Below are 27243 nucleotides of genomic sequence, written 5' to 3' on the forward strand. Positions count from 1 at the left end.
AAAAAAAGAAACTGACTTCAAACAACATGGAAGCAAAGCAACACACCAGGATTTCTCATTCACACAGTAAACGTAGCTTTTAATCTGAGAAGTTCTTTTTGATGAATCTTCAATTATGCATTGAATTTTCCAGTGACCCCTAGATTAGGCTGAGATAAAACCTCTGCAGCCGCAGGCGCGTTCTTTGATTCTCTGTGATTTGTCAGCCTTTCATAAAGAGTAGATTATTTCAGGTCACGAATACAGGGTCTTTATTTTCTCACACTAGATCCTTTAAAACTCTAATGAAAGGGAACCTTTTATAATGGAAAACCAAAGCTATATTGGATCAATGATGGCCTATAGCTTGATGTGTCCTTGGATGATGACAGTCAATATCTGGTTAGGTACAACAAAAGGATTCTATAGAAATTCTGCATCTCACTTCTGCCTGGAACTTTTGAAACCAAATGTTGCAAAGCAGCAACTAAATTTAAATTACATTTCGAGTTCAGGTCAAACTGCTTTGACCTTTTAATTATATGAGAAAATCACTTGCAAGTTAGTGCTGTAATTCACCCACAATCTTGTGTGGCATATTTTAAAATATATTTCAAATTTACTTGTTTCTGTTTCTTCTGTCTTCCTTCTTTCTTCATAGACACATGATAGATGCCTAATACATATATGCCTGAACCATTTTAAAAGACAGATGACATGCCATCAAGTTTTTGTTAAATCTTAATTCTCTTTAAAATAGCAAGCATTTTATAAGTGTTAGGATATGTCCAGCACTACAAATGTATATTTTTGTTATTAATTAAAGATTCTGTTGTATTTTTCATTTTTCTTACAGCACAGCTGACTAAACAGTTTAAAAAACTAATTTTTCATAAAAATCGTGAGCAATTGATTGTGACTATACAGTAAAGCAGTATTTTCTTGTTAAGAACTCTTTGGTGGATGATTTAGATGATTGGCCAGCACATCTAGACATTTTATTTGACCTTTTTAGACACCTTGTTGTGATGATTTGATTGTTGTGAGTCCCTCTCAATCCTTCAGCTTTATAACTCAATAGAAAAGTGCATGTGTGTTTGACAGTGTCAGAGAATCTGCTACACTTCTCATTCATCACGATGTACAGAAATTACTATTACAAAAAAATAAAGCTATGCAAAAAACATCTACCTGAGAGATAAAGCTATTTTATTGATTTGTGAAGAAGTCTATCCCAGCATATGTAGTGCTAGGAAATGTCTGTGCCCTGCTGCTTACACTCTGTGGTGGACTTTTTCAAAGATGGTCTAGCTATGAACATTAGTGATGTACAGGATTAACGTTAGTGCTATACAGAGCTTAATTTCAGCTTGAAAGATTAGGATACTCAGTAAGAAATGAACAAAATGCAGACCCAAGTTTTGAAAAAAAAAGTACTTTTACATACCTTATATACAGTGATAAATTTACTCAAGGCTATTTTTTTTTTTTAATAGTCCTCTATGCATGGAAACTATCTCCCATTAGTCATCTGTCTTCTTAATTTCCCTTAAAAATTGCGGTCTGAGCTTTTCCTACCATAAGAATTCCTGACAAATTATGGAGAAGACTCAGTCCTGTTTTTCTTGTGTACCCTGAACTCCAGCTGCAATGTGTTGAACACTAGTTCATGCCTGCTAATAAGCATCTAACTTATTTCTTTCTAATATGTTGTTTCTAAATGATCCAGAAAATAAGACCTATTTCAGCAAAGAGACAAGCCAACCTGTTAGAGAAAACAAATATTTTTGACATAACAAAAGTTATTATGACCACACAGTCCAAAATAGCTAACTCAGGTTAAAAAGTCACTACAGATTAGCTGAGTCCTCTCCAATTTTAAAGTGAAAAAAACATTAAATTAAACAATGCTAAACCTAATCTTCATGGTGGTTTAAAAATGTTTTAAAGTGGACCTTGTATGGGATAAGGTCCACAGGATATGGCTTTGTTTCATCATCAGATCTTGACCTAGCCACAGGAAATGACCTTCCAGAGGCTTCATCTCATCTGATGTTAGCCAGAAAGCCACAAGCTCTTCTTCTGGTCCTTTCGCATAGCCAGTGGCAAGCAATAGGCAAGAGGAAGTCATTCATGTCATCCTAAAAGAAGTATGCAAAGTGGGATAAGTTACTATATAGAGGTGCCTAGCTCTATCAGCTACAGAAAAGAATCCAAATGACATGCTAAGAGTGAGCATCTTGCCTGTAGGTACCCAAGGTTTTCTTACGTTAACTCTCTTCAGGGTGTCCTAGCTAATGTGTTCAGTTTCCATTCCTGTCCAGAAACCTGGCAGGCCAAGACTCAGACCTCTTCTTCCACTCTTCTCTCTTGAAAAAGGGAGGATTTAAGGTTTTTACCATTATTGCAAAAATCCTGTTGAGATTGGGTTATGGATTATGTAATTATATGTTTACTTCTGTATGTTCCACTTACTCAAAACTGCTGATGTTCCTCTAAAATTGCAGGGTTCATACAATTTTAGGCAAGCAAGGATTTCCTTGGAGACAACTTGTCATAAAGTTTACTTTATCTATGCTATACTATATGCTGTGCTCGTACAAAAAAATTCTTATCAAGGAGCAGCTTTGGAATGGTTTCAGTAGTGATGGAAATAGAAGAAGACAGAGAAAAGTATGAGAAAACAGAGATAAGCAAAATAGTTGATGATGCATAGAAATGTGTTAATAGGATAAGAATATGAAGAAAAGTAGATTCAAGAAGAACAATTAGCCACCTTGATTATCAAATAAACCAGAAAGAGCCTTGTAAACAGAGTTCATTGGATTTTTTGTCCTTTTTCTTATATTTAGGTAGGGGGAAAATTCCAAAGGGAACAAATAAAATATAACTCAAATAAGTCAGCGAGTCTTCCCATATATTGTATTTCACACCATAGATTACAAGCTAAGAAATGCTGATATATCTCCACATTTTATTCTGCTTCTCCCTGAACATTTTCAAGCTGTTCCTCCTTTATCATTTCTCAGCAGTCTATTCTCAACACTAGTTAGAGACAGGTCTTAAGAAATATTAGAGATCTCTCTTGTTTTCTTCAGTATGATCAAAGCATGATGAAAGCATGATCAAAGTTGAACTTTAGACCCCAAGCAATTTGCTAAATGCTGCTACTGCTTTCTGCAAGTTCAGCTGTAGCACTCAGAATAAGAAAGCATTATACTTGGGAAAAAGTGCAGGATCTAACATAGTATGTTGCTGTAAGAAACATGAAATTATGTCCCTGGTGTAATTCAAGTTTTTCTTTCTCAGGAGATCTTGTGACTTAAGAAAAGCATATACAGACTTGCTGGTGTTCAGTATGATACTACGCCAGTGCCTGCTGGCAGATATCTAATTGAAACGGAACCTTCCAAAGCCAAGAACGTAAGCTTGGAAAAGCAACAGCCTCTGATATAAATATTCCCATCTTCCATGTGCATCAAACGCAGGAAGAAATGCATTCTACATATTATACACAATGGCTAGTGGGCTACATGTGTGTTTTTTTAAAGCAAATACAAATGAAAAGTGCTGAACTCATCCATTCTGGGTAAAAAGTATGAGCACGGATTAATAATCTTTATTCTTAGGACATTTAAATTGGTAGCATTAATAAATTATGTCATCTTCTGTTTGTTTCATGATGCTTTGGATTGTACTTAAACAATACTTAGAACAAGACATTTGTCTTTCCCAGAATTTCTTGCATCTCCACTGCATCCCAACTTTGCTGTGATCATCTTATTACAGCTACCATCACAGAATATGTAAAAAACACCAATCCAATCTGCAGAAAGTCAGTCAAGTAATGGCAGAGGTTTTCCAAAGTAGTGGCACTGGAATGTATCCCCTAGAAAGCAAATGTCACTTTCTGCCTCTAGCACAAAAGGGCATTTACACATCATATTAGGCATTATATACCACATTAGGTTAAAGAAGCATGATGTCAAAACAGTTTAGCTAAATCAGAACAACTATGTATAGACACTTCAACTTATATTGAAGTCTGACCTATACCAGTTTAGTTTCTTTGGTTTTCTAAGCCAGATATAAAATGATACACAGTATCTGCTCTTACAGTTGTCATGACTTTGCTGTAAAGGGACACATTTAACTGATTTTGTTAAACACGTATAATTTGTGGACTTTGTACCAGCTCAAAGGGTTAATGTGAAAACCACATGTAGATCTAAATGGAGATCTTACAGAGGGCTAAATGTAATAGACTGGATAAACTTTTAAGACAAGGCTGCATTACTTAATGTTTTATCTTATCATCTGCTCCTGTTGCTGTCACAGTGCTGTGGCAGTGTGACAGCTAGGGCACACAAAGCTCCTGTGATCTTCTGTCTTTTTAACTACCTATTCTATGTGGTGTTAACCCAGTAGATCCAGTCAGTAGCCTCCTGCAATCTCCTCTACATTGCTCGCTCATCTTTGACATCAGTGTGCACGGGTCACTGTGAAGGATGGGGAAAATGGAGGTGAAGTGAAAGAAGACTAGTATAGTTGTAAATTTTGCGTTGAAGTACCTGAAGTTGTTCTCTCTCCACAAGGTGGGGGAGGCGTGAGGGTAAGTTACTCTGGAAGCAATAGACACAGCTTTACAGATCAACAGCCTGCCTGACCTGATGGTCTTGTGTTTGTTTTCAGTAGGATTAAGAGGAGTCAATGGGCTGACTGAATTGAAATTCTCATAATCTAGTAACTTTCTACTCTTCTAGATTTAGCAACAGTCAGCTGCCTTGCCAGGCCAGATGGCGTGGTACAATATGGTACAATATTGAGCTATGTGATGGCCATTGCTTGATGCTACTGAGTATTGTAATGGCTTAAATGGCCTCCAGTGACTCAAACTAAAATTAATACTGGTGACAACTTGTATTGGGTTTGCGTGGCAAGGTTTTGGTAGCGGGGGGGCTACAGGGGTGGCTTCTGTGAGAAGCTGCTCAAAGCTTCCCCTATGTCTGGCAGAGGCAATGGCAGCCAGCTCCAAGATGGACCCACCACTGGCCAAGGCCAAGCCCATCAGCAACGGTGGTAGTGCCTCTGGGACAACATATTTAAGAAGGGGGGGAAAAAAAACCCAAAACTGTGCAACTGCAGCTGGAGAGAGGAGTGAGAATATGTAAGAGAAACAAATCTGCAGACACCAAGGTCACTGAAGAAGGAGGGGGAGGAGGTGCTCCAGGTGCCGGAGCAGAGATTCCCCTGCAGCCCCTGGTGAAGACCGTGGTGAGGCAGGCTGTCCCCCTGCAGCCCATGGAGGTTCACAGTGGAGCAGATATCCACCTGCAGCCCATGGAGGACCCCACACCAGAGTGGGTGGATGCCCGAAGGAGGCTGTGACCCCATGGGAAGCCTGGGCTGGAGCAGGTTTGCTGGCAGGACTTGTGACCCTGCAGGGGACCCACGCTGGAGCAGTCTGTTCCTAAAGGACTGCACCCCATGGAAGGGACCCACGCTGGAGCAGTTCGTGAAGAACTGCAGCCCGTGGGAGGAACTCATGACAGAGAAGTTTGTGGAGGACTGTCTCCTGTGGGAGGGACCCCACGCTGGAGCAGGGGAAGAGTGTGAGGAGTCCTCCCCCTGAGGAGGAAGGTGTAGCAGAGACAGTATGTGATGAACTGACTGCAACCCCCATTCCCTGTCCCCCTGCACCACTGGAAGGGAGGAAGTAGAGAAATCAAGAGTAAAGTTAAGCCTAAGAAGAAGGGAGGGGTGTGGGGAAGGTGTTTTTAAGATTTGGTTTTATTTCTCATTATCCTACTCTGATTTGGTTAGTAATAAATTAAGCTAATTTCCCCAAGTCGAGTCTGTTATGCCCGTGATGGTAATTGGTGAGTGATCTCTTTGTCCTTTTCTTGACCCACAAGCCTTTCCTTATATTTCCTCTCTCCTGTCCAGCTCAGGAGGGGAGTGATAGAGCGACTTTGGTGGGCACCTGGCATCCAGCCAGGGTCAAACCACCACACAACTGTTGTAGCATTAGGTGATATTTTAGAGCGGAAGAATGAAAGTCCTTAGCTGACACATTCAGAGTGCTGTCATCCTATAAACAGAGGGATTTGATTTTAGTGCACTCTTATTCATTTGCTGCACTAAGCAGTTCATCAGTCTTGGAGAGACTTATTGAGTTGCCCTGGGTCCTACAGAAAATTGATAGCAAAGCCAGATATTGAATTCAGTATTTGTGGGTTACAGTTCATAATATTCTCACTCAAAGACCACCTTTCATCCCTTACATGTAATTGGAAACCAATTTTTAAAGCATTAGCTGAGCCATAACTTTATAAATCATCATGAAACCAAGTAAAGTGTAACAATGGCTTAACCTCAAAATGTTAACAAATGCTAAGGGAATGAACCCACAAAAGCAAGAAAATCGCACTCCATTACCGTGAAGAAGCTAAGCCCAGAGCAGGCTGTTCCTAAAAGAGGTTAGAGAACATTTTATGGAGATTCCTCTGAGTCTCTGGAGAATCCTTCCAACTGTACATTCCCTTATTCCCTCCCACAGTCACTGTACGTAGGTCATTAATCATTTGTTCAGGAATTTGCATTATGTACAGGAAAAAAGCTTAAGTTTGGAGAACCATATACCTGCACCATAAAACAAGCAGTCTCCTGGTAGACTCACATTCCAGATGTAAACAGAGGCCCAAAAGAGGGGAAAAATCCAGTGGCTCTGCTGAGTTCATTGTAGGCTGTAACCCTGTGTGCTCAGCTGTCCTAAACATTATGTCCTCCCTCTTTACAGGAGCATATTAACTCAAAGCCATGGTCATGCAAATAAGGTTATACAGCTTCCAGGCTAGAAATTACATACATAATAGCGTGGAGGGCTGATGGATTGAACTTGGATCTGGAGGTGCGGGTTAGCCCCAGACCATGAAGCGAGAGAGGGTTTCTGCTCTTTGGCTGCCCAAAGAGGAGAACAAACACATGGAGAGGAGGTGTTGCCAAATGGCTTGTAGAGATCTCTCCTGTGGAAACGTGTCTCTCATTAGTGTCCAAAGAAGAGCAATGAAGCTGGTGAAGGGTCTAGAGCACGAATCTTATGAGGAGTGGCTGAGGGAACTGGAGTTGTTTAGCCTGGAGAAAAGGAAGCTGAGGGGAGACGTTATCTCTCTCTACAACTACCTGAAAGGAGGTTGTAGCGAGGTAGGTGTCATTCTCTTCTGCCAAGTTACAAGTGATAGGACAAGAGGAAATGGCCTCAAGTTGCATCAGGGGAGGTTTAGATTAGATATTAGGAAAAATTTCTTCACTAAAAGGATTATCAAGCATTGGAACAGACTGCCCAGGGAAGCGGTTGAGTCCCCATCCCTGGAGGTATTTAAAAGACGTGTAGACGTGGTGCCTAGGGACATCGTTCATAGGTGGACTTGGCAGTGCTAGGTTAACGGTTGGACTTGATGATCTTAAAGGTCTTTTCCAACCTAAACGATTCTATGATTCTATCACATGGGTATGAAGGCATCTGTGCAGCACTATTCGTACAGAAATGCTGGTTTATTAAGTTGACAGTGTTTCTGGCATGGTCTTAGTTTTATGGCAAAATGGGTCTGGATACAAGCGCATGAAAACAGCTCCTACAGATGAAGCAGACCAGAAAAACGTATAGGTTCAGGTACAACCACATTTACAATAGAGACTTATATACTCTTTTATTACTTACGATTATGCACCACATAGATTAAACATTACAGAAACAGAATGTGTGACAGTATTTTCAGAGCCTCCATGCAAACATGCCATTTTTTAATAGTTTATTTGTTAACTGCAGAATTTCCCATGCATTCCTTAACGTACACGTTAGGTAATGACTATTTTGGTATTGACCATGATCTTGAAGCTGTAGCACGTCCAGCTTTGTAAAAATACATTTATTGATTAAAGTAGATTGTGCTATACTATTAATACTAATGCAAAACAAGTATCTTATTGTTCTTACATAAAAAAAACCTATCCTTCAAATACCAGCTTAGGAAAGTAAGACATGCTTATACATTATTGTTGTTATAATTATATATCTTTATATTCTAATATAAATATTTAACATGATAGTTCATATTTTCAAAGAGCTTACAAACAAATTGTCAATACCTGTCCACAGAATCTAAAATTAGGTGGAATTAAGTACAGATAAAGAGTAGACCTCTAATGGAAAAGTCACATTTTATTCACAGTCATTTTTTTGATTGGAACTATGTAAAAACTGTCCTGATAGTATGTCAAAGGAGAGCTTCTTTACATCATCATTTCAACTGTAAAATTATTATAGAATCACAGAAACTTGATGATGCTTAAAGAAGGTAACATTTAGGTCACTTAAAACTTGCTGTGGCAACACAAAACAACTTTTTTTATATTGTTAACAGGGATGTCATTCTCCATCAGAGACTGTAAGTTTTGTAATTCACTGTGTAAAATATCTGTCTGAAGTCTTGAGCTGTGAGGGAAAATGAGATATACTGAAAGGTGATTATTTAGCTGCCCATTTCTACTTGTTGATTTGGTGCTGGGAACTACTTTTGCTAGTCATATACATTTGATATATAAACAAAGGCATGTACTGCATGCTATTTGATGTATAATAAATCTATGATAATATAAACCTAGCTTTTCAAAAGTGATCTAAGCAAGTAATCAAGCAATTTTCATCCCTCTCCAAGGTTTATTTCAGGGTAATAAAGCTGTCTGCCAGAGACAGTGCTGGAACATTCTGATTTTGGGAATATCATCTGAATCTGGCAGGTCAAACCCATCTCTCCTCACTGCTATCCCTGTTATCTCTCTGATATACTACTGTACCTATGTTAATCTCATTCAACCATTCGTACACCCACAACTGTTCTTCTTCCATAGCCATCCTTGGACTGTTATTGGTCTGGTTCCTCTCATCCAGGAGCTCCAAGGTGTCTGATAGCTATTTCATAGAATCATGGAATCATTTAGGTTGGAAAAGACCTTTAAGATCATCAAGTCCAACCGTTAACCTAGCACTGCCAAGTCCACCAATAAGCGATGTCCCTAGGCACCACGTCTACACATCTTTTAAATACCTCCAGGGATGGAGACTCAGCCACTTCCCCGGGCAGCTTGTTCCAATGCTTGATAATCCTTTTAGTGAAGAAATTTTTCCTAATATCTAATCTAAACCTCCCCTGATGCAACTTGAGGCCATTTCCTCTTGTCCTATCACTTGTAACTTGGCAGAAGAGAATGACACCTACCTCGCTACAACCTCCTTTCAGGTAGTTGTAGAGAGCAATAAGGTCTCCCCTCAGTCTCCTTTTCTCCAGGCTAAACAACCCCAGGTCCCTCAACTGCTCCTCACAAGACTTGTCCTCCAGACCCATCACCGATTTCCTTGCCCTTCTCTGGACACGCTCCAGCACCTCCATGTCCTTCTTGTAATGAGCGGTCCAAAACTGAACGCAGTACTCAAAGTGCAGCCTCACCAGTGCCAAGTACAGTTTCATATTCATCTGACCAATCAGCTAAAAAAATCATGGGTTTTGATGAACATTAAGAATTCATCCAATTGCTGCCACATGACCTAACAGCAAACACTCATTTTGTCATGAAGCATTTCTATATAAGAAGAAATTGCAGGGTTCATTCTCCATCTCTTTCTGACAAGTTCAGAGGCTTGCCATGAAAATTCATTCATCTGGTGAAAAGAGGGGAGAAAAGAACAAAGCTTAGTACTGAGTTATCATCTTTAGGCTGATTGCTGCTATTTAGGTCATCTATATCCCTGGCTTTGCTGGTATAGCTGTGTCAGTCAGGAGGGCGAAATAAGGTATTGTATTTTATCCCTTAAAGATGCACATGCATATAAGAAGTGAGTTTGAATTGGAGCTTTTTACCATCTGATCAAAATGCAAGAGTAAAATGGAATGACATGGCTCCTGGAGGGAAAAAGCAAAGCTTTATTTTCCAAGTTCACACAATGGAATTCCACTTTTTGTCTGTCTTTTGCCCATGGTTCCATGTCACATTATACAAAGGAAAGCTTTTAGCCAGGAGGTAACAGAACTTCACCTATTTTTCCTCCGTTTTACCATAAAACTTTTTTGTATCTCTGCTTTCACAGACAGAGTCATTAATCTCTGGTAAGTAAACTCTTTTTCATCTCACATCATGAGAGGTGTACATCTATGTACCACAATTTTGTTTTCTCATATATAAAGCTATCGCAATAGAATCTTTGTGTAAACCTTAAATTTAGATAATAGAAAGCATTGTATTTCATTATTTTGCAGACCTCAATGGTTAATATGCAATAGTGGGATAAACAACATTGATAAAGTATCCACAATGTGTTTACAAACACTCTAAATAACAGTCACAATTTGAACATGTCTTTGTTCCTGTTAAAGTCAGCATCACAGTCCCCATGAACCAGGACAAGATTTTCATTCATGTTAAATCTTTGAGTTTTTTTGTTTTTCCTGCACCAGAAGCAGCTAACCTGACTCTAACTAGAGACATAGCATAGTAATATAAAAATCAAGGATGAGATAGTCTTTATGTGTTTATCATGCAAGCAGTAAGAACATTGTTATTGTGTTTTCACCTTTATTTTTTAAATGGCATTCCATCAGAACAGTTATTTCATGTTTGTACTGTGTGCTTTTGTATTTGGGAAAAAAAGTTACTTGCTGTTTCTATGCTGTCAGTCAGCACCTAATGAGAAGCAGACTAACCTTGCATATCTTAACATGCTCCTTCTGCTTAAAAGGTTTATACATGTAAGAATTTTGGGAGCAGTTATAAATAGAGCATATTGTACGTAACAATTGCTTTTTTGAGCACAAGAAAAGGAAAGTTTGGTGAATGTTCCACTGAGAAAGTTCATTTAGGGAAACGATTGGTCATAGGACAAATATTCTCCCATGGCTTTAGCCTTGCCTGGAACAGCAGATGTGCTGTGATAATCTTCATAAGATTTCTGCACCTGAAAAAGTTTCAGTGTCCGTTTTTTCAGCTATTTCCCTTGGTGGCTTTTTAAAAGAAAAAGTCAGTTGATTTTGTAGGAGAGAGTATTTTCAAAGTTGACAACACTGTTTATTGTCTCTGTGCAAAGAGAGTGAAATCAATTTCTCATGAGTATTTGAGCCCTGGGGTCAATGAACTGAATTTCGATTATGGAAATTACAAGTTACTCACACTTGTTGTCATTTAAGAAAAGCATTTCTTGTATTTCATTATTTTTTGCGTTTAGCATTCTGATCACTGCACTGATGTCCTTGCAGTGCTCCACCCTAGACCAGTAGAAATCTGGGCAGGCAGTTGTCACCTGTGTTATTTGGAAGAGAGAGCATTCTCGTTTGCAAAGCTGGATGCTAAACACTGAGAAAATATCAAATCACAGGGGATTAATTTGATGGCCTTTACAGAGTGGTTAGGACCTTTGCTGAAGTTCAGCATTTTTTAATATACAGAATATGATGTTCTGCCTTTAACCATAATATAGTAACAATACAAATTACTCATTTAGTGCAAATTGGCCTGAAAATGGGTACAAGTGATAAAGTAGTTTATGATGCACCAATGTGGCATTGAAGGGAAGAGTCAAAGAGTATGAAGCTGTCAAAAAGACAATTATGAGACAGACAAACTATAAATACCCTACTCCTTCTGGGGAGCAGTTACTTCTCAGTAGGGTGACTCACACAACTAACTGCTCATCACTGGGAATTAATAGCCCAACCCAGAGCATGTACAATAAAGCAGGCCTTTCCTGATGGCCTTTCAATTGCTCGATTTGCATTTGCTTGGCAATCTGAAATATATGTGCAAGTACTAAATATTGTTACAGTACATGAACAGAAATTAAAACTGGAGCTTGTACACATTTGTCTATTCTCTGCTAAAAACGAACAGCTATTTAATAAATTGTTAATGGTTATGTCAAGTAAAAGACTCTGAAAGTTAGAGGAACCATTTTTAGGGTCACCTTTCTTTCCTGTCTCCACCATGAATCTTGCATCCCTCGCTACATAGTGCTACAACTACCAGGAAGTGTTTTAAGTGCCCTTTGGGTGGGAATACATTTGAAAATAGATCTTCCACATCCTAGGCAATATCTTCTTTCTTTCACTGCAATGTAAAGGATGGCCTGGAAATTTTCACTCTATGTACAGTGTTGAAAAAAAAAAGAAAACTCAAATAGGGCTGACGCTGCTTTTCTTTTTTAAAAGTTCCTATACATCTGTGTGAACTAAGCTTTAAGAAAGTTAAGCAAATCACTTTTTGTAGGATTTAGGCAGAGAGAGGCCTGGTTCTTGGATCCTATTCATGCCTAAGCTCAAACTTGATGTCCATAGTCAGCAAAATTAAAACTGAAGTTCCGGTGTGAACAGGTACTCATGAACTTATCAGTAAAAAGAAAGATACCTTCAGGATTACGCAGTATCTGAGTGGGAGTCCATGCTTGCAATTTTTTAGTAGGTTTATTAATGCCTCCCATGTCCTATTTTAGCCTCTCAAATTATTTGGTTCTTTTTCTTTATCCTTTGATGCTGTTACTCAGCTCCTTACTCCCTAAGCTGTCTTACCAACTTCATGGGAAAGAGCAGAGCAACACTGCAGGGTTTCAGCTGTCTTGATTCAAGGTTGAGGAAATATGGACAAAAGCAGGGGAAACTTACATTAATTGCTTCACTCTCCCATAGATTCACTTCCATGTTATAGTTAGAAATAGCTCTTGGCTAAGATAATACATCTTCGTTTTCCTTTTCTCCCTGTTGTCACAATGGTGCCGTACAATCCGCTGGGCCATGCAGCCTTCCTTGGTCTCATGAGAAAAAGTGCTGCCACATGTGGATGAGCTGTTACACTGAGGTTAACCATTCCTATTTTCTTTTATTGCCCCTCATACAAGGCATTTAATGCTGTATAAGGACCTAGATCAATAGACACTTCTATTATTTTCCAGTTCTCTTTTTTTAAAATTAGCTTGGAGTTCTCTAGTCACGATCTGATGAATGGTAAAAGACCATGTACAGTTGTTGTTGTTGTTGTTACTATTAACAATAACAGTAACTTGTTTGAAGTCATACCCTGTAACTCAATAGCTCTTTTCCAAGAATGAATAAAAGGGAGAGTCCCTGACCTCACAGACCATGACACTCTTAGACAACCAAACAAATAGTTCAGGGGGATGGCACAACAAAAGGGATGACTGCAGAAATGAACAGTTTTCATTATAGTCAGCTTGGCAAACAAGCATGGTGAGAGGAAATTTAAAAGTGGAATTGAAAGAAAACTTCTCATAAGCAGGACCAGAGCCAGGTTTTGTATGGAGTAAGGCATGGAGATGATTTGAAGGATTGCCAGAAAGGCAGAAAGCAGTGGGAATATTAGGAAAATTATATAAGTTTGTGAAGCCAAATGACCAGTGCTCTGCTGGTGTTTCTTAAACCTAGGGCTTCTGAATCACCCTTTTGCCTGCAGTGGTGGGTAGAACAGCACCTCTCCTTTTACGCAAGATGATGCTGAAGAATCATGGCTTATCACCATGTTTGTACTTGCTGTGATACTCAGGGTTGTCCAAAGTAGAAATCATACCCAAGTACAAGCAGTTCTACAGGTGTTGGCTAATTTATTGAGAGATGTTTTCCACAAAGGTTACAGTGTTGTTAAAAGACTTCCAGTCACTTATTTGGAAGTACTGCTGACAAGTTGCTTGTGTGACAGAGACTAACCTAACCTTCTTTTCTCCTGATGGGAGCATAGCATGAGCAGCCTCTCAGTATCAGGTTTAGTAATGGATGGTCTTCTGTAATACTTTGGTATGATGAGTGTTCAATTCAGACCAAGATTAAAATATTGCAGGGTCATTTAACATCCATCTGTTACACTTTTGGCTGTCTGATTCAGTTGCACAGGGTGATTCAAAACTCCTCTCCAACCTAATGAATCAGGCTTTCAGAATGTGCTTATTAGCTAGACCTCACAAGGGTTTGTGCTGTATCTCAACTTGAAGCTTTAAAAAAAAAACAAAACACCATCATTCAAAATGTATTCAGTTAGTACTTTTTGTCTGTAGGGCAACTGCAATAGTTTTATGAGAAAATCAAAGCAAAATTCATTATGGAGCTAATTAAGAACTTCAGAATGTCCAGATTGCATTCAAAAGAAAGGATACTAATTTTGTTTATTGAGTTAGAATCAGTAAAACATTTGGAAATGTCTGTTCATTAAGATTATGAGAGTATTTGGTTGTGAGAAAGAGACATCTAACATCTTTTTCCAACTTGGGCTGCGGAAAACGAGGAGCATGTAACACAGAGAAAGCGAATGCTCCATTGCTAGCTGTGGAATGGAATGGATAAGACATAAGTTGCTGTGCTAATAAGTGTGCCATTTGTGCAGCTTCCACAGATGACAGTGCAGCAGAGAAGAAAGGTGGAACGCTTCATGCCGGTTTAATTGTCGGCATTCTAGTCCTGGTCCTCATCGTGGCTGCAGCCATCCTCGTGACCATCTATATGTATCATCATCCAACATCAGCGGCTAGTCTCTTCTTTATAGAGGTAAGACAAAAGTAACATGTGTCACTAGTCTTGTCACTCAGCTAGTGTAATTGGGGTCTCCAGAATAGAATTTTCTTAGCTAAATCTAGAAAGTATTCTTGTGTTTGTAGTGTAAGCTTTGAAGAAATGGACCTACCTCACCTAGCCCGTGATCCTGTTTTGTTCTTAGCATGTTTGTCATTCAGCTGCTTCTTTAACTACTATTGCTGTTACTTTTTTTTTGGTTTTACACAGGACATATATCTAAAAGGTACATCTCAGATACCATTCCACCTCTCTTTCCTATCCTTCATTGTCCTCACCATAGCATTTTTCCATTAGCTGTCATGTGCACTAGCATTTTATTTCAGGACGTATATTTTTTTCAATTATTTTCCTCTGGAAAAATAAGATGTTTGCACTCATTAATTCTCCAGAAGAGCTGACTTAAAGTAGATTTTTAGCTGGAAACATGTGTTAGCTGTTCCATACATTCATTTGTAGAAATCTTTTAACGCTTTACCTCAGACTGTGGGAAAGATTCTTTTTGCCTAATTTTAACATCTAAATCCAGTATCATCTCCCTTTGCTCTTTTTATTAGTGTAGAGAGAAACAAACTCTTTTAGACCATGATTCATCTGACCTATTTGAGACATCTCCTTTAGGATTAGATAAATTAACATTTTTCTCCCTCAAATATAGATAGCTACCTCAGGTGTAGCCATCTACATTGCAGATGCTGACATTTAGTTAGCTCAACTCCACTGCACATGACAATATGAGAAAGGAACAATTTCCATGGGTGTTTGATTCTACAAAAAACTATGAATACCTACACTTACTTGTGGTTTTTTCAACACAGCAATGTTCCTCTACCTTATGGTAACTATAGTTGTTAAACATGAAAGAAAATGCTCATTGTTCATAACCCCCACCTGCAGTACTCCCTTACTTTTAAGAGCCTGGACACTTTCTAATGGGCAATAGTGAAGATGCAGAACCACTGGAAGTGTCACTAGGGACGTACCTAGGGATTACTTAGGTAAAGGTAAAAGCCTGGACCGGGAAGAAACATTCATTCTTAGTGACAGCAGTGTGAATTGAAGTGAGACATGTACATGAACAGAATGATTAATCTTTAAAATCATATTATAATAAATATACTGCTTAGATGCAATAGTAGTGACAGAAATCAAAATGAATTGTTTATCAGTATTCCAGGCTCAAGTGATGTAACTGTGTTAACCATCAGGGAACAGCATCCATGTAGTAAAATCAATAGTCGTCTTTCATGTCTGTGCGACATTTCAAGCCAGTTCTCCATTGATGTAGACAAAAAAAAAAAAACTCCACTGAAGTCCTTGTATAAAAAAGAAGGATTTGTCCCTTTCTTTTTTTCAGACAGGTTGAATTGCTATTCTTTCACACTAGTAAAAACAAATTTCTTATCTGTTATGATGTGACTGAAAAGGCTAAGTAAATGACAACAGCATTTGTTAAGGAGAGAAGAATACCAAATTAAAATACACATTTATTTATTTATTTATTTTTGTTCTCAGTGTAGTAATGGCATGTTAATTTATTTCATTCATTGATATCATACTCATCATGCGAACAGTGGTACCTTAATCAGTTTTGTTAAACCCATTCCGCTGAATTTAATTTTTAGGTGGCATTAATCAATACATGCAGTCAAAGCTAAAATGTCTTTTAGCAAGCAACGTAGGCTTTTAGAAAAAAATAGAAAAGCATAATCTTCTGTTTAAAATAAAGGAGAAATAATTGGATAAGGACAGGAGGACGTAAATTAGTCAAAATCAAGTTTATGCAAAATGTGGTATAAACTACATCCTCTTTTGGTTACTAGGAAAATTGTGATACTTGTGGAGAATCAGCCATTTAGCAAGAATTATAAAAAGTTCTAGCCATGAAGGGGTGGCCTTTCTCTGTGATTGGTAAAACCACTTATGCAGTGGTAAAACCACAAGGGGTGGAGAAAGGGATTACTCTGTATTTCAGAACATTTCCACACATTCCAAATTATTGGTATCATATGCATTGAAGAACAGAATAAGGTAATCCATTCTGGAAAGGAAATTGCTTTTAAGAAATTTAATCATTTAATTTCCAAAGGAAAAAAAAATAGACTTGCATTCTGAAACTGAAAAATAAAAAAAAAAAAAAAAAAGACATAACTGGTATAAATAGGTCACTGTTACAAAAAACCATTCCTTATTGTATTTGTGCAATTAAAAATATTTGAGTAAGCTGTTACAGATAACATGGTACCCCATATACCACAGCAGACAAGCTGCATTATTTATGGGGAAATTAATGAAATGTGGATTTGAAGTTACCATTCTGGGGAAAGAGCTCAAGAGGATTGCCATGGGCTTGGTCATGAAATGAGAACAAGCACATAAATATTTCAGAAAATAATATTGTTTTGTATGAGTCTCTTGATTAATAAGGCAAGTTGCGCAGTTAAAACAAGATGTGACAGATGCACAGGCAGCTCCCTCATGCAGTTGTCTGAAAAATTACTAGTACACTGTAGTCCACCATCAAGTCTTCTAGCCAAATCAAGATCTGCATCAGTTTATCTATCATCAGTAATTAATACAAATCTAAGGCTGGGCAAAATAAAGTACGGGGACCTGCTGCATTTGTGTTTACTTTTAAAGAAGCTACTTCACAGAGGCATACCTTACAGAGGCATCATATGGACGTTAAACATAACATTCATTCAAAACTGTAACACAACTAAGAGAGAAACTTCTTTTTACATCTAAGATTCTAGGATGCTGCCATAATTTTGTAGGTAAAGCATCATTTTCAGTCAGATTCTGTTGGGTTTTTTAGTTTAAGGGCTATATAAGGAATTTTGAGTTGATTTGGTTTATAGCCTTGACTGGGTACTGAATAAAGAAAAGTATAATAGACTGATCCCACATCTGAGGTTTTAAGTCTCTTTCTCCCTTGTGTTTTCTGCAGATATCACCCAATATCCACTTACCACCTCACTCAGGTTTTCACATAGCTCATCTCAAATCCCACTCGTGATGCCCCTTGTGTTTGTCATGTAGTCCCTTTTCTCAATGAGCTCCCCCAGATAAGGATAAATACACCCACACTTTGACTGCACTGTTAAACTTTGCACTGATAAATGCAATCCCTTGTGATGCCTCTGAACACCATTAAATGATATCCTGAGTGCACTAGTTGGTTTAAACCAAGTGATACACAAAAGCCAAGAAAAATGCCATTTATTCCAAAAACAACTATTGTTTTAGAACAGAGTAACATTATTCTATGATTTTTTTTACCCCTAAAGTCTGAAGAAAACATTTCCTCTAGTGTTTTTGTTCATAGCTGTTGAGCACAATGCGTATGTGCAGCCCCACCTGGAACAAAAATAGCTATTTTGAACAAACAGCTTGAGAAGTCTTGAATGCCAATACTACTCAATTTGCCCGTGATAGTGTATCATTTTAAAAGAATACCATCCAAATAAATACTTTTTTTAAAAAGTTCCTCTTTTTGTTAAGTGTGTAGAAGATTCAAATCAAAATGCAATGGTTTCCTGTTTCTTCCAGCCCCCACACTATTCAACACGTGTTTCATTGTTTAAATTGCACACTTTTCTGGTGACCTAAAGACAGAATGAATTATCAACTTTTAAATTTAAGGGAGTTCCCATCAAAATTCCAATTAATGCAGGCTCTTTCTAAAAGCTGAGAGTAAATGTTGACTAAAGATTAGCTTGCAGAGTGACAAAAGAGATGTTGTATGCTTTGGTCTTTCATTTATTTATGGTTATTCCTGTGGTATTTTCTATGCCCTGAATTTGATTTTGTTGCCAATAATTTCCACTTTTGAATCAAGTTACATATCTACTGTTACCTTGAGGAATCTTGTGTCTCTTGAGTATACTTTGAACTTATTTGCACTGATTTTTGAAAAGTAGCAAACATGTCAAATAGTGCTACTCGTGTCTTTTTCAACAAAGCAGAAGCTTATGTCAGAAATCTAGCTATAACACATATATCTGCACACTAGCTATACCACAATTTAAAAGTAATTAGTTTATTCACTAACCTATGTAGTATACTTGCATTCAGGATTTGAGGTTTGGTGGCCAAGAAGCCAAGCATGATGCCTGGATTGTAGTGGATTGCATGCCTGTGATATAGATCATAGCAAAATTGATATAACTATCTGGACCTCAAAGTAAATAGGGGTAAAGAAATGCCCAGCTGAGTCAGATGGATTTGCACAAATTTCATTGAGTTGCGGGCCAAATAGCAGCTTTAGTAATATTTTTGATTTTACTTCTTCCCTTCTTTTTCTTCATGTTCTTTTTTTCTTATATTTTTAACCTTTATTGATTTGCATTTTTTGTGTGAACTTTGGCACTGAGAACAATTAATGTCCAGGGAACATTTAGCAAATCGAAAAGCAAGGCATAAGGCAGACTGTCTTTTACTCAGATGTATTTTGCCTGTTTGCACACAGTTATCTGTGGACAGAAGTATTGCATATGACACAAGAAGTTTTCATGTGCCTGCTTTTTTTGTGTTTTTTTCTTACCTTTCTTATTTATATGCTGGTCTAAAGTCCTTTTAATGTTTGCAGCTTACCTCAGCTGTCATCCCAGTGCTCTGCCTTTGGAGAACAAAGGCAACATGATCTGGCCACAGCTGAGAAGACAGCAGAGGAATTGCTGGCCAATATGAAGACAGGGAGTCAGACATTGTGATGTCTTTTCCCAGCTGGGCACAGAGATACTGTTGCCAAACGTGCTTATGTAAGGCTCGACAACAGCAGAATAAAATTTTTCTGTGGCAGTTCTCTATGGATAGGGGATTTTAAGGAGTCTAAACTAACATTGCAAGTTGGGACCGTCTTAACCTCAGGCAAAGCGCCTTTCTCTTGTATTCAGCTTAGAGGTACAAAACCAAATCCAATTTATTAACACATGTAGACCCCGAAGCTGTAGGGATATGAGTGAATTCAGAGCCTGTGTGTTTCTTAATAGTGGCTGTGTATGTCTTAATAGTAGTTAATATGTCACACACTGAAGAGAAGTGTGATTGTTTGTGGTTACAAGTTATCATTCTTTTGAGTTAGGAGCCCATTTTAAAGGTCATAGCCTTTGCTTTCATGTTCCCACCCTCCCTTGGAGGTTTTCCAGAGCTTTGTTGTGCTGATTCAGCTGCTTAGAAACATGCATGTACACTCACACACACACATGCACATACCTATATCTTTTTTAGTTCTTTGTTTTACTTCATTTTGGATGTTTAAGCTGGACAATTTCACAAATCTGTTTTTTCAAATGACCACACAGAGAGTTGAACTGGTGCTATGGAGCCAGGAGGGTGACCTTGGGGAGAAAGAGAGGGAGGAAGGAATGAGCAGCTGCAGATCTTCAGCAAATAAAATAATAGTGTGTGATCAGACCCTGGGGGATGCACCTCGACTCTTCCTGATTTAACCTGAATTATGTCTTTACTGGTAAATTAAATAAGCCTGGGACTGTTTTTTAGCATAGAGACCAACCAGCATGGAAGGATCTGCATTCCTATCATTTAACTCTATCAGCCTCACAGTAAGGTGATGGCATGCAGACTATTAGCATGGACTGAGGATGGTCCCCAAATCCGGAGCCCTAGCTGGGGTGGTCTGAGAAAACACTAACTGCTGGGTATTTTTCTAACAGTTGAGCTGTATAGTGGATTGTGTTGCAGTATCTGGAAACATTCACTGGCATGCAGCTCTAGTAGTAGATTTTCTTCAGATTTTGACCCTCTGCTTATCCCCATCACAGAAGGAGAAAATAGTCAAAAAAGCCGGAGATGGTTCTTGCTGTTTCAGAGCTCAGGGAATTAATGGGCATTTCTGGCTCACTGTTATACATTTCTGCTCATACCCGCTCTTCACAAATAAGAGCCCGCATTTAACAGCCAGCCCAGTCCTCCATGCACCATTTCCAGATTTCTGCATTAATGTCACAGATGCAGTGTATGTCTTCAAAAAAATGAGAAGTGAATAGGAGACAGAGTAGAAAAGAAAGAAGGAATTTTAAAAAGACAGTCAGATCCTCAGCTGGCTCAGACAGGTGATGAAGCTCAGAGAGCTTTGCTGATTTCTTCTGGAATATGGCCCATTGTTTTTATTATATATACACATTTTACAGGGATTATGCTTTTAGTTTGAAAAAGGCTTGACATGGTAATCAATTTGGTTTTGTCCAGAAGTTTGAGTTGAGTTGTGTTTCATGAAGATGATGATTAAAAAGAAGAGAACAAGTATCATTTTTCTCTTCTTTCAAAGTCCTGCAGTGTCCTGGCATTTGGGGTATTGTCATTGATCTCACTGTCATTGCCTTGTACTGATAGTAAAGTTATTTTTTCCAAAGCTTATCCAGCTTAGCAGGAACCAGCAGCTCAACAAGGGAAACCTAAATCAGCCACAAGGGAGAAGAACTAAAATAAATAATCAACACTGACAATAAAAGTCAAAGGTGGGGAGGAAGGAGGCATTCTGTTTCTCGTCCGTCAGCAGACAGCTACTTAGATGAACTGCAGAAACATTGTTATAACAAGAAGTGGTTTAAATCACAAAAAGATACTTTAAACAAGCACTTCTATCAAGGAGAAAAATAGATTAAGTTGGTAAATGATCCTACTGAATTTTAAGTCTGAAACAATCTTTATTTCAGACCAGTTTCTTCAAAATATTCAGTTAACATGATGTCGGGCAATTAGTCTTTCTTATTGCTAGAAATATATATCAGAAGTACAGTTTCAGATATTTGAAGTCTCATCCGTTTCTGACTGTGATTTGCCAAATAAATTGGGTGTTTCTAGAAGAGATTAAAGACTGATGCATAAATTATAACTTTCAGCACACCAACGCATATTATGGGCAAGGTAATTTTTTTTTTATCATGTATTAATGAGATCGTACCATTTTGATGGATAAAAGAGATGCTGTAAGGCTCAAAATTCCCTCATGTTGAAAGATGTCAAAAGAAACTGGTCAACCATGAGAATACACTTGGAGACCTTTCCATGCAACAACAGTGAGAAGATACTCCAGTCTCCATCCTTTAGGATTCATAGGTGGAATCCTCTCCTTTTTCTTCTCAGAAGTAAGACAAATAGTATCCATTCTGGTTCTACTGCAAGATTTATGTAAAGACACTTATTCTAGCCTTACCATTGCTGTAGGAAGTCAAATATACTGCACAGCCACCAACAGTGCTGTGGAAGAAACATGAAAGGTAGATCTCACTTTCAATGGATTATCCAACTGCTAGTTTCTTTCATTTTATCTTATTGATCTTCAATAGGAACTAATTTTTTTTAACATGTATCATAAGTTATTCTTCTGCGTCCTGACATGTATCTTTGTCATCCTGGTCATGTAAGGTCACAAGTGCTTTTCCCTCATCCTTATTTGCTTAAAGTAATGAACCCAAGGAAGCTTTAGTCCTATGAGAAAAATCCTATTCCTGCTTTTCTGCTTTGTAATACACTGAAAGGAAGCGGGAGTTACCACTCTTCAGCCACAGCTCAGAGAATTTCCTCTGAGAGTTCTAATTCCAAAGGAAGGAGCATATTTTTACCTATTAAATTGGATGACAAAACTAAGGAATTAGTTCAAATACTCAGCTTGCTTTTTCCCTGTTTTGTTTTGTTTTGTTTGGGGTTTTTTGTGGGTTGGAGGTTGGGAGGTGTGTTAAGTTTTTCATATCTTATTACTCTGCTTCACAGAGAATAAAGGGGAAGAATGCATTGGGCATTTCCTGAGCTGCTTCAGAAACTCAAGGAGCTTTGTATCTCCTGAAATCGACTAAGTTACTTTTGGTTTTATCAATTAAAACTGTAATGTCTCTACAGCTTTTTGGGAGTCAATACACAAGTCAATGAATTCATAGCTTGTCAGTGCTCTCTTTTAAGACTGGCAACCACTTACATTACCCACATGCACACAAAGAAGTTGCAATTAAACAGACTGTTACTAAGAATGGAAAATCTCACCATCAGGCATGAAGACAAACCACAGAAAGCTGCAATTGTACTATTTGGAGATGACCTTCAAGTCTGTTGGTTTATTTCTGGAACAGCTGATGTTTATGTTGTATCACATTGTATCATTAGCACTGATACACATCTGTTACATATTTCATCATCTGGAAAGGCCAATTAAAAAGAGTGTCTCAAAATGGTAGATTTAGTTTCTAACACCAACATAGCAAGGAAGTAGTAACTAATCGTGGGTACATCTTAAAATGAAATTAGGGAGCAACTTAATAGGTTAAAAATCAACTAATCCTTATATGCTGCCGTTTGACACTGTTTCTAATTATTTTTTCCTACTAGTTTTCCAATGGTTTGTCATTTTCTTTTTTCATTAGAGACCTCTTGGTCAAATTCTTTTCTCATTTATACCAGTATAAATCTGGAATAAGTCCTTTGCATTTAATTGAATTATTCTTGATTTACTTTAGTGAGTCTGAGAACAGAATATGACCCTTTTTCTTCAGCAGTAACCAAACTGTCCTTCTTCATTTTGAAACCATGTTGAATCAAGCTTAGGTAGAAAAAAAGTCTCCAAAGTTTGAATAGACTGTTTTCCTGTTAGGAAAAGACATGCATTAAAGAGGACAGTGTTCTGCCTTCCTGCTTGGTGGAAAGGTGTTGCATTGAAAGGCCTGAGATTTTAAATTACCTGCCAAACAGAATTTAACTCTGGATGCCTCAAAAGTAACCTGATCCTCGAATGGGAGAAAAAGAAATCAGTTGCTTTTATATTGCATCTTCCTAACGGTGATCACTGAGGAAGACTTTGTGCTGTACCCGCAGACAGCTGTGTGATTTGTAGGTAACAAGATTCAGTGGTCCGCCAAGATTTCTTTAGTGGCTGCTGCCCAACAGCACCATGAGTCCCAGCATGTCATGGCTGTGACTGTTCTGTGGTCCCCAACACTGCCCCTCAGCAGCATGAAATATCATTAGTGATGAGAAGGCAATCAAAATGGGGTATTATGGGGACAGAAAATCAAATGCAATATTTATTTTCAGAAGAAAGATCATAAAGTAAAATTGTTTAGATTTTGAACTGTCAGTGAAATTATAGGCTGTAACTTATCTTCACTGTTTCTCCTCTCGTTTTCCTGCAATGTTTCTATATAGGTTGCTGTAACTTCCAGCCCTCCTTCCAAGCAGATTGTAACTGTTGTCAGTAAAGAATAAGAAATATGTATCAGCATATTTGGCAGATAAAATGTTCAACAGGGAATAATCATTTTAGGAGAGCTTTTTCTGCTAACTGACTTTAAGAGTTTCCCTACTTTCCTGAAAACTATTCCTTTTGACAGAGTCTCAGCTTGGTCACCCAAAGTCTGAGCCTTCCCAGACATTAATTAGTTTGAAAATACAGGATTTTTAAAGCACTTTTCCTTCCCAGAGGCATCACAATCACACAGGAATTGTTTTATCTGCCCTAGAAAAGATGTCTGTCTTTTCTCTGTTTACTAGCTGTTTTTAAAGCAGGCACCAAAGTTCCTAGCGAAAATTGGTTAGCACCTCTTAAGACCCTTGTACCCAACGGTCATAAGAGTTCAAACAGAAAGGTTGCTTCTACTTCAACCATCAAAATAAACTATTCAAGTAGAAATTATGGCAGTTGAAATGGAAAGTCATTATTTTGGAAGCGCTGCATGAGGATGCCAGAATTTTGTTCTCAATAATTTTTAAAAGTACAGTTTCTGTGGACTCTGCTGCACATTCTCCCATGGAGTAGAATATGTTAGCAAATTCCTATGCAGAACTAGGAAGGAAGAGCAGTTTAGGGTGTGGTGGATCAGCAGGTCTTTATAAGACAAAATTCACAGATCCACTGATCAACAGTTTTATACAGGAGCTATTTCATTGTCTTCGTTGCTAGGACTGGTGGCAATTATTTAGGTCTTTGAGAACAGCCATCACCCACAAATTTAAAAAGAGGGATTAATTCCTCTGACTTTGCTGCTGAACTGTGCTTCTCTGTTCCTGTAACAACTACAGAGTGGCGTTTAACATGAGAGACCAAAATTACAGAGCATTGTTAAAGTTTTTTATTATTAACTTATTGTTGTACCCTTCATATTCTGAAAGTTTATTTTCTTGTTGTTGCTGTTACAGCGACGTCCAAGCAGATGGCCAGCAATGAAATTCAGAAGAGGATCTGGACATCCTGCCTATGCTGAAGTGGAACCAGTTGGAGAAAAAGAAGGGTTCATCGTATCAGAGCAGTGCTAAAATTTCTAGGACAGAACACCAGTACTGGCCTACAGGTGTAAGACATTTACTTTGCCTCTCTTTAAAGAAAAGGAGCCCTAAGCTGCTGTAGCCTGATAGAAAGAAGATTTTGGATAAGCTTTGTCCAAGAAGAAAAACTATCTAAGATACCAGATTACCACTGCACAGTAGTTTTTGTTAGTGGACTGAGTCGCAATTGTTCATGCAAAACACTTGTCAGTGGACACCTACGGTATCAGAACTATGGCACAAGTGCCATGTTATTGGCTTTAGGTATGGGGATGCACAGTAATCAAAAATATAATAAAGCTTTGGTGCACAAGGGTATTGCCCTTTGGTTCAAGTGTTCTTCTCTGGTATCTCAAAGACTGAGCACTGGTCAGTGTTCACAGATGATTGAAAAAAAGTTTCTCAATGCAGATAAAGAAGAAAAAAAAGGAATTTTCTGATACTTTTAGAAGTGGATGTGAAATACACTCACTTTTCAATTCTAAATTAACCTACCCATCTAACTGAGCAAGTCACAATGTATATGCTTTCAAGGAGTAGTACAATGTTTCTGGTACATTGCTGATTACTATCCTTCTAAACAACTCATGATATACAAATTGGTAAGAAATGAAGACAACAGAAGATTTTCACAGTGGTGAAATTATTTTATTTCATGGAGTTCACAATGAAATTGGGCTAATTTTCAGTTTCAATGTTCACTAAAAATTAGTTATCAGGTTTCTTTCAAGGGATAACTTTCATTTCCTATCTGTAGGCTGAAGTAATGACAACAAATCCTTTTAGCTGCCAGAGATCTTATGGACCATTTCTTAGGCAAGGTGATATGAAAAATAAGATTTTAAACAAATGGGTTTCTATCCTTTGCCATTTCATTGCGAGTCCTTACTGAGAAGCACCACAGACTTCAATGCACCCCTTCCAGAGATTCAGATACAAGTGTTATTGAACCCTGCTGATTCATACAGTGATTTTGTTTAATGCACATAGTAGTTGCATAAATATATATATAAATATATTTTTTTTTATAGCTAACACAAGGCAGGCTCTTGTGACTGTTAAGACTGCATTTTTGTCATCCAGACAAAGGAAATGGATTGCGTTACTGCATATTTCCACTGAGTTGTAAAATAATCCTTAATATTAGAATATTTTTATGTTGTGTAGGGAAGGTGGTTCATGTAGTTGCAGTGCCATAACCTTTCTGCCTATTGGAACCACTCTTTCTTTAATATCGACCCTTTCCCTCCCTGTATAGGGAAAGACAAGACTATAAATTCACACCATCAAAAACAGTTACTCCTTTCATGGAAGGGGTTAATGTACAGTGAGACCCAGATCTTCCATGGGGAGTGGGAACCTGAATACTTTGATGATCTGGGCCTGAGCTATTAAAATATTAAATTCAGGCATTGTATGTACATTTGATCATAGTCATTGACTATCAATTTTTTAACATACTGTACAAGGCACTTGAATCATTTTAAAATGAGGTATACAACATTTGGAGTTTCAGATCTCAAGCAGTTAAAAAAAGTTATAGATACCACTTTAATAGTACAGTTATTTACATTTCTTGTTGATGATTGTATGGTCTACATTTGATTACTTAATGCTGTTTTGAAAAAAAAACCAACATGATTTTTACTTGTTATTTTGTTCAGTAAATAATACAATACTGTATTTTCTGTATTCTTTTATTTTGTGTAACACACTTTTATTTTCATCTGTTTTAAATCATCTAGCGTGAGATTGAAACTGTTCAAAACCTAACTGGTATTAATCTGAAGGTACTAACAAACACATTGTCTTGAAGCCTGGTGAAAAGCCTGTGACAAGTATTCATTTCAATTTGTGTGGGTCTGCTAAGCCCTGTTTCTAATAGGCTGGGATTAAATTTCAGGCTGTTAACTCCAATAGCAATAACCAAATGTATGCACATATATATCTGGTGACACTCAGTTTTATTAAATAAAAAGGTATTAGTGCACATCATTTCGACACGTATTTGGTGTGCAATACTTATCATTAGTTTTTCTAGGAATCTTGGAAGTCATCAGCTAGGGTCCATTGGCCAAATGAAGCAATTGTAGAGCTTCCATTTGAAGCATGCTGGCATCCTGTTTGAAATATTTTTTATTTCAGATCACATCTTGGCAAATTATACTAAGGAATTTACAAAAATCTACACAGCGCTGCAATAAGTTCAAGGGATAGTTCATATAAGTAAAGAAGATTTATATTATTATGGGTTTACAGGTCTGCACTTCAGCTGATTCACTCACGTTTTTCCTGGTTTTACCCATGTATGTAATACACGTCATGCAATGGAGCTGACAGAATGTTTGTAACATGATTAGACAAACATCATAAC

At 37.8% G+C, this 27243-nt stretch overlaps 1 protein-coding gene across 1 annotated transcript in view; it reads left to right on the top strand.

Annotated features, from left to right (window-relative positions):
• PLXDC2 (plexin domain containing 2) overlaps positions 1-26870 on the top strand; it is a 278901-nt gene extending 252031 nt beyond the window's left edge. The window contains exons 13-14 of the mRNA XM_087776433.1: positions 14410-14570; positions 24744-26870. Coding sequence (XP_087632559.1) covers positions 14410-14570; positions 24744-24860 — 278 coding nt within the window. The 3' untranslated portion in view covers positions 24861-26870. The remainder of the gene's footprint in view (positions 1-14409; positions 14571-24743) is intronic.
• Positions 26871-27243: the final 373 nt, after the last annotated feature.

This window comes from Nipponia nippon, unplaced genomic scaffold (genome assembly GCF_047370975.1).
Source record: "Nipponia nippon isolate SJK-2023a ecotype South Korea unplaced genomic scaffold, ASM4737097v1 scaffold_1, whole genome shotgun sequence".
NCBI lineage: Eukaryota > Metazoa > Chordata > Aves > Pelecaniformes > Threskiornithidae > Nipponia > Nipponia nippon.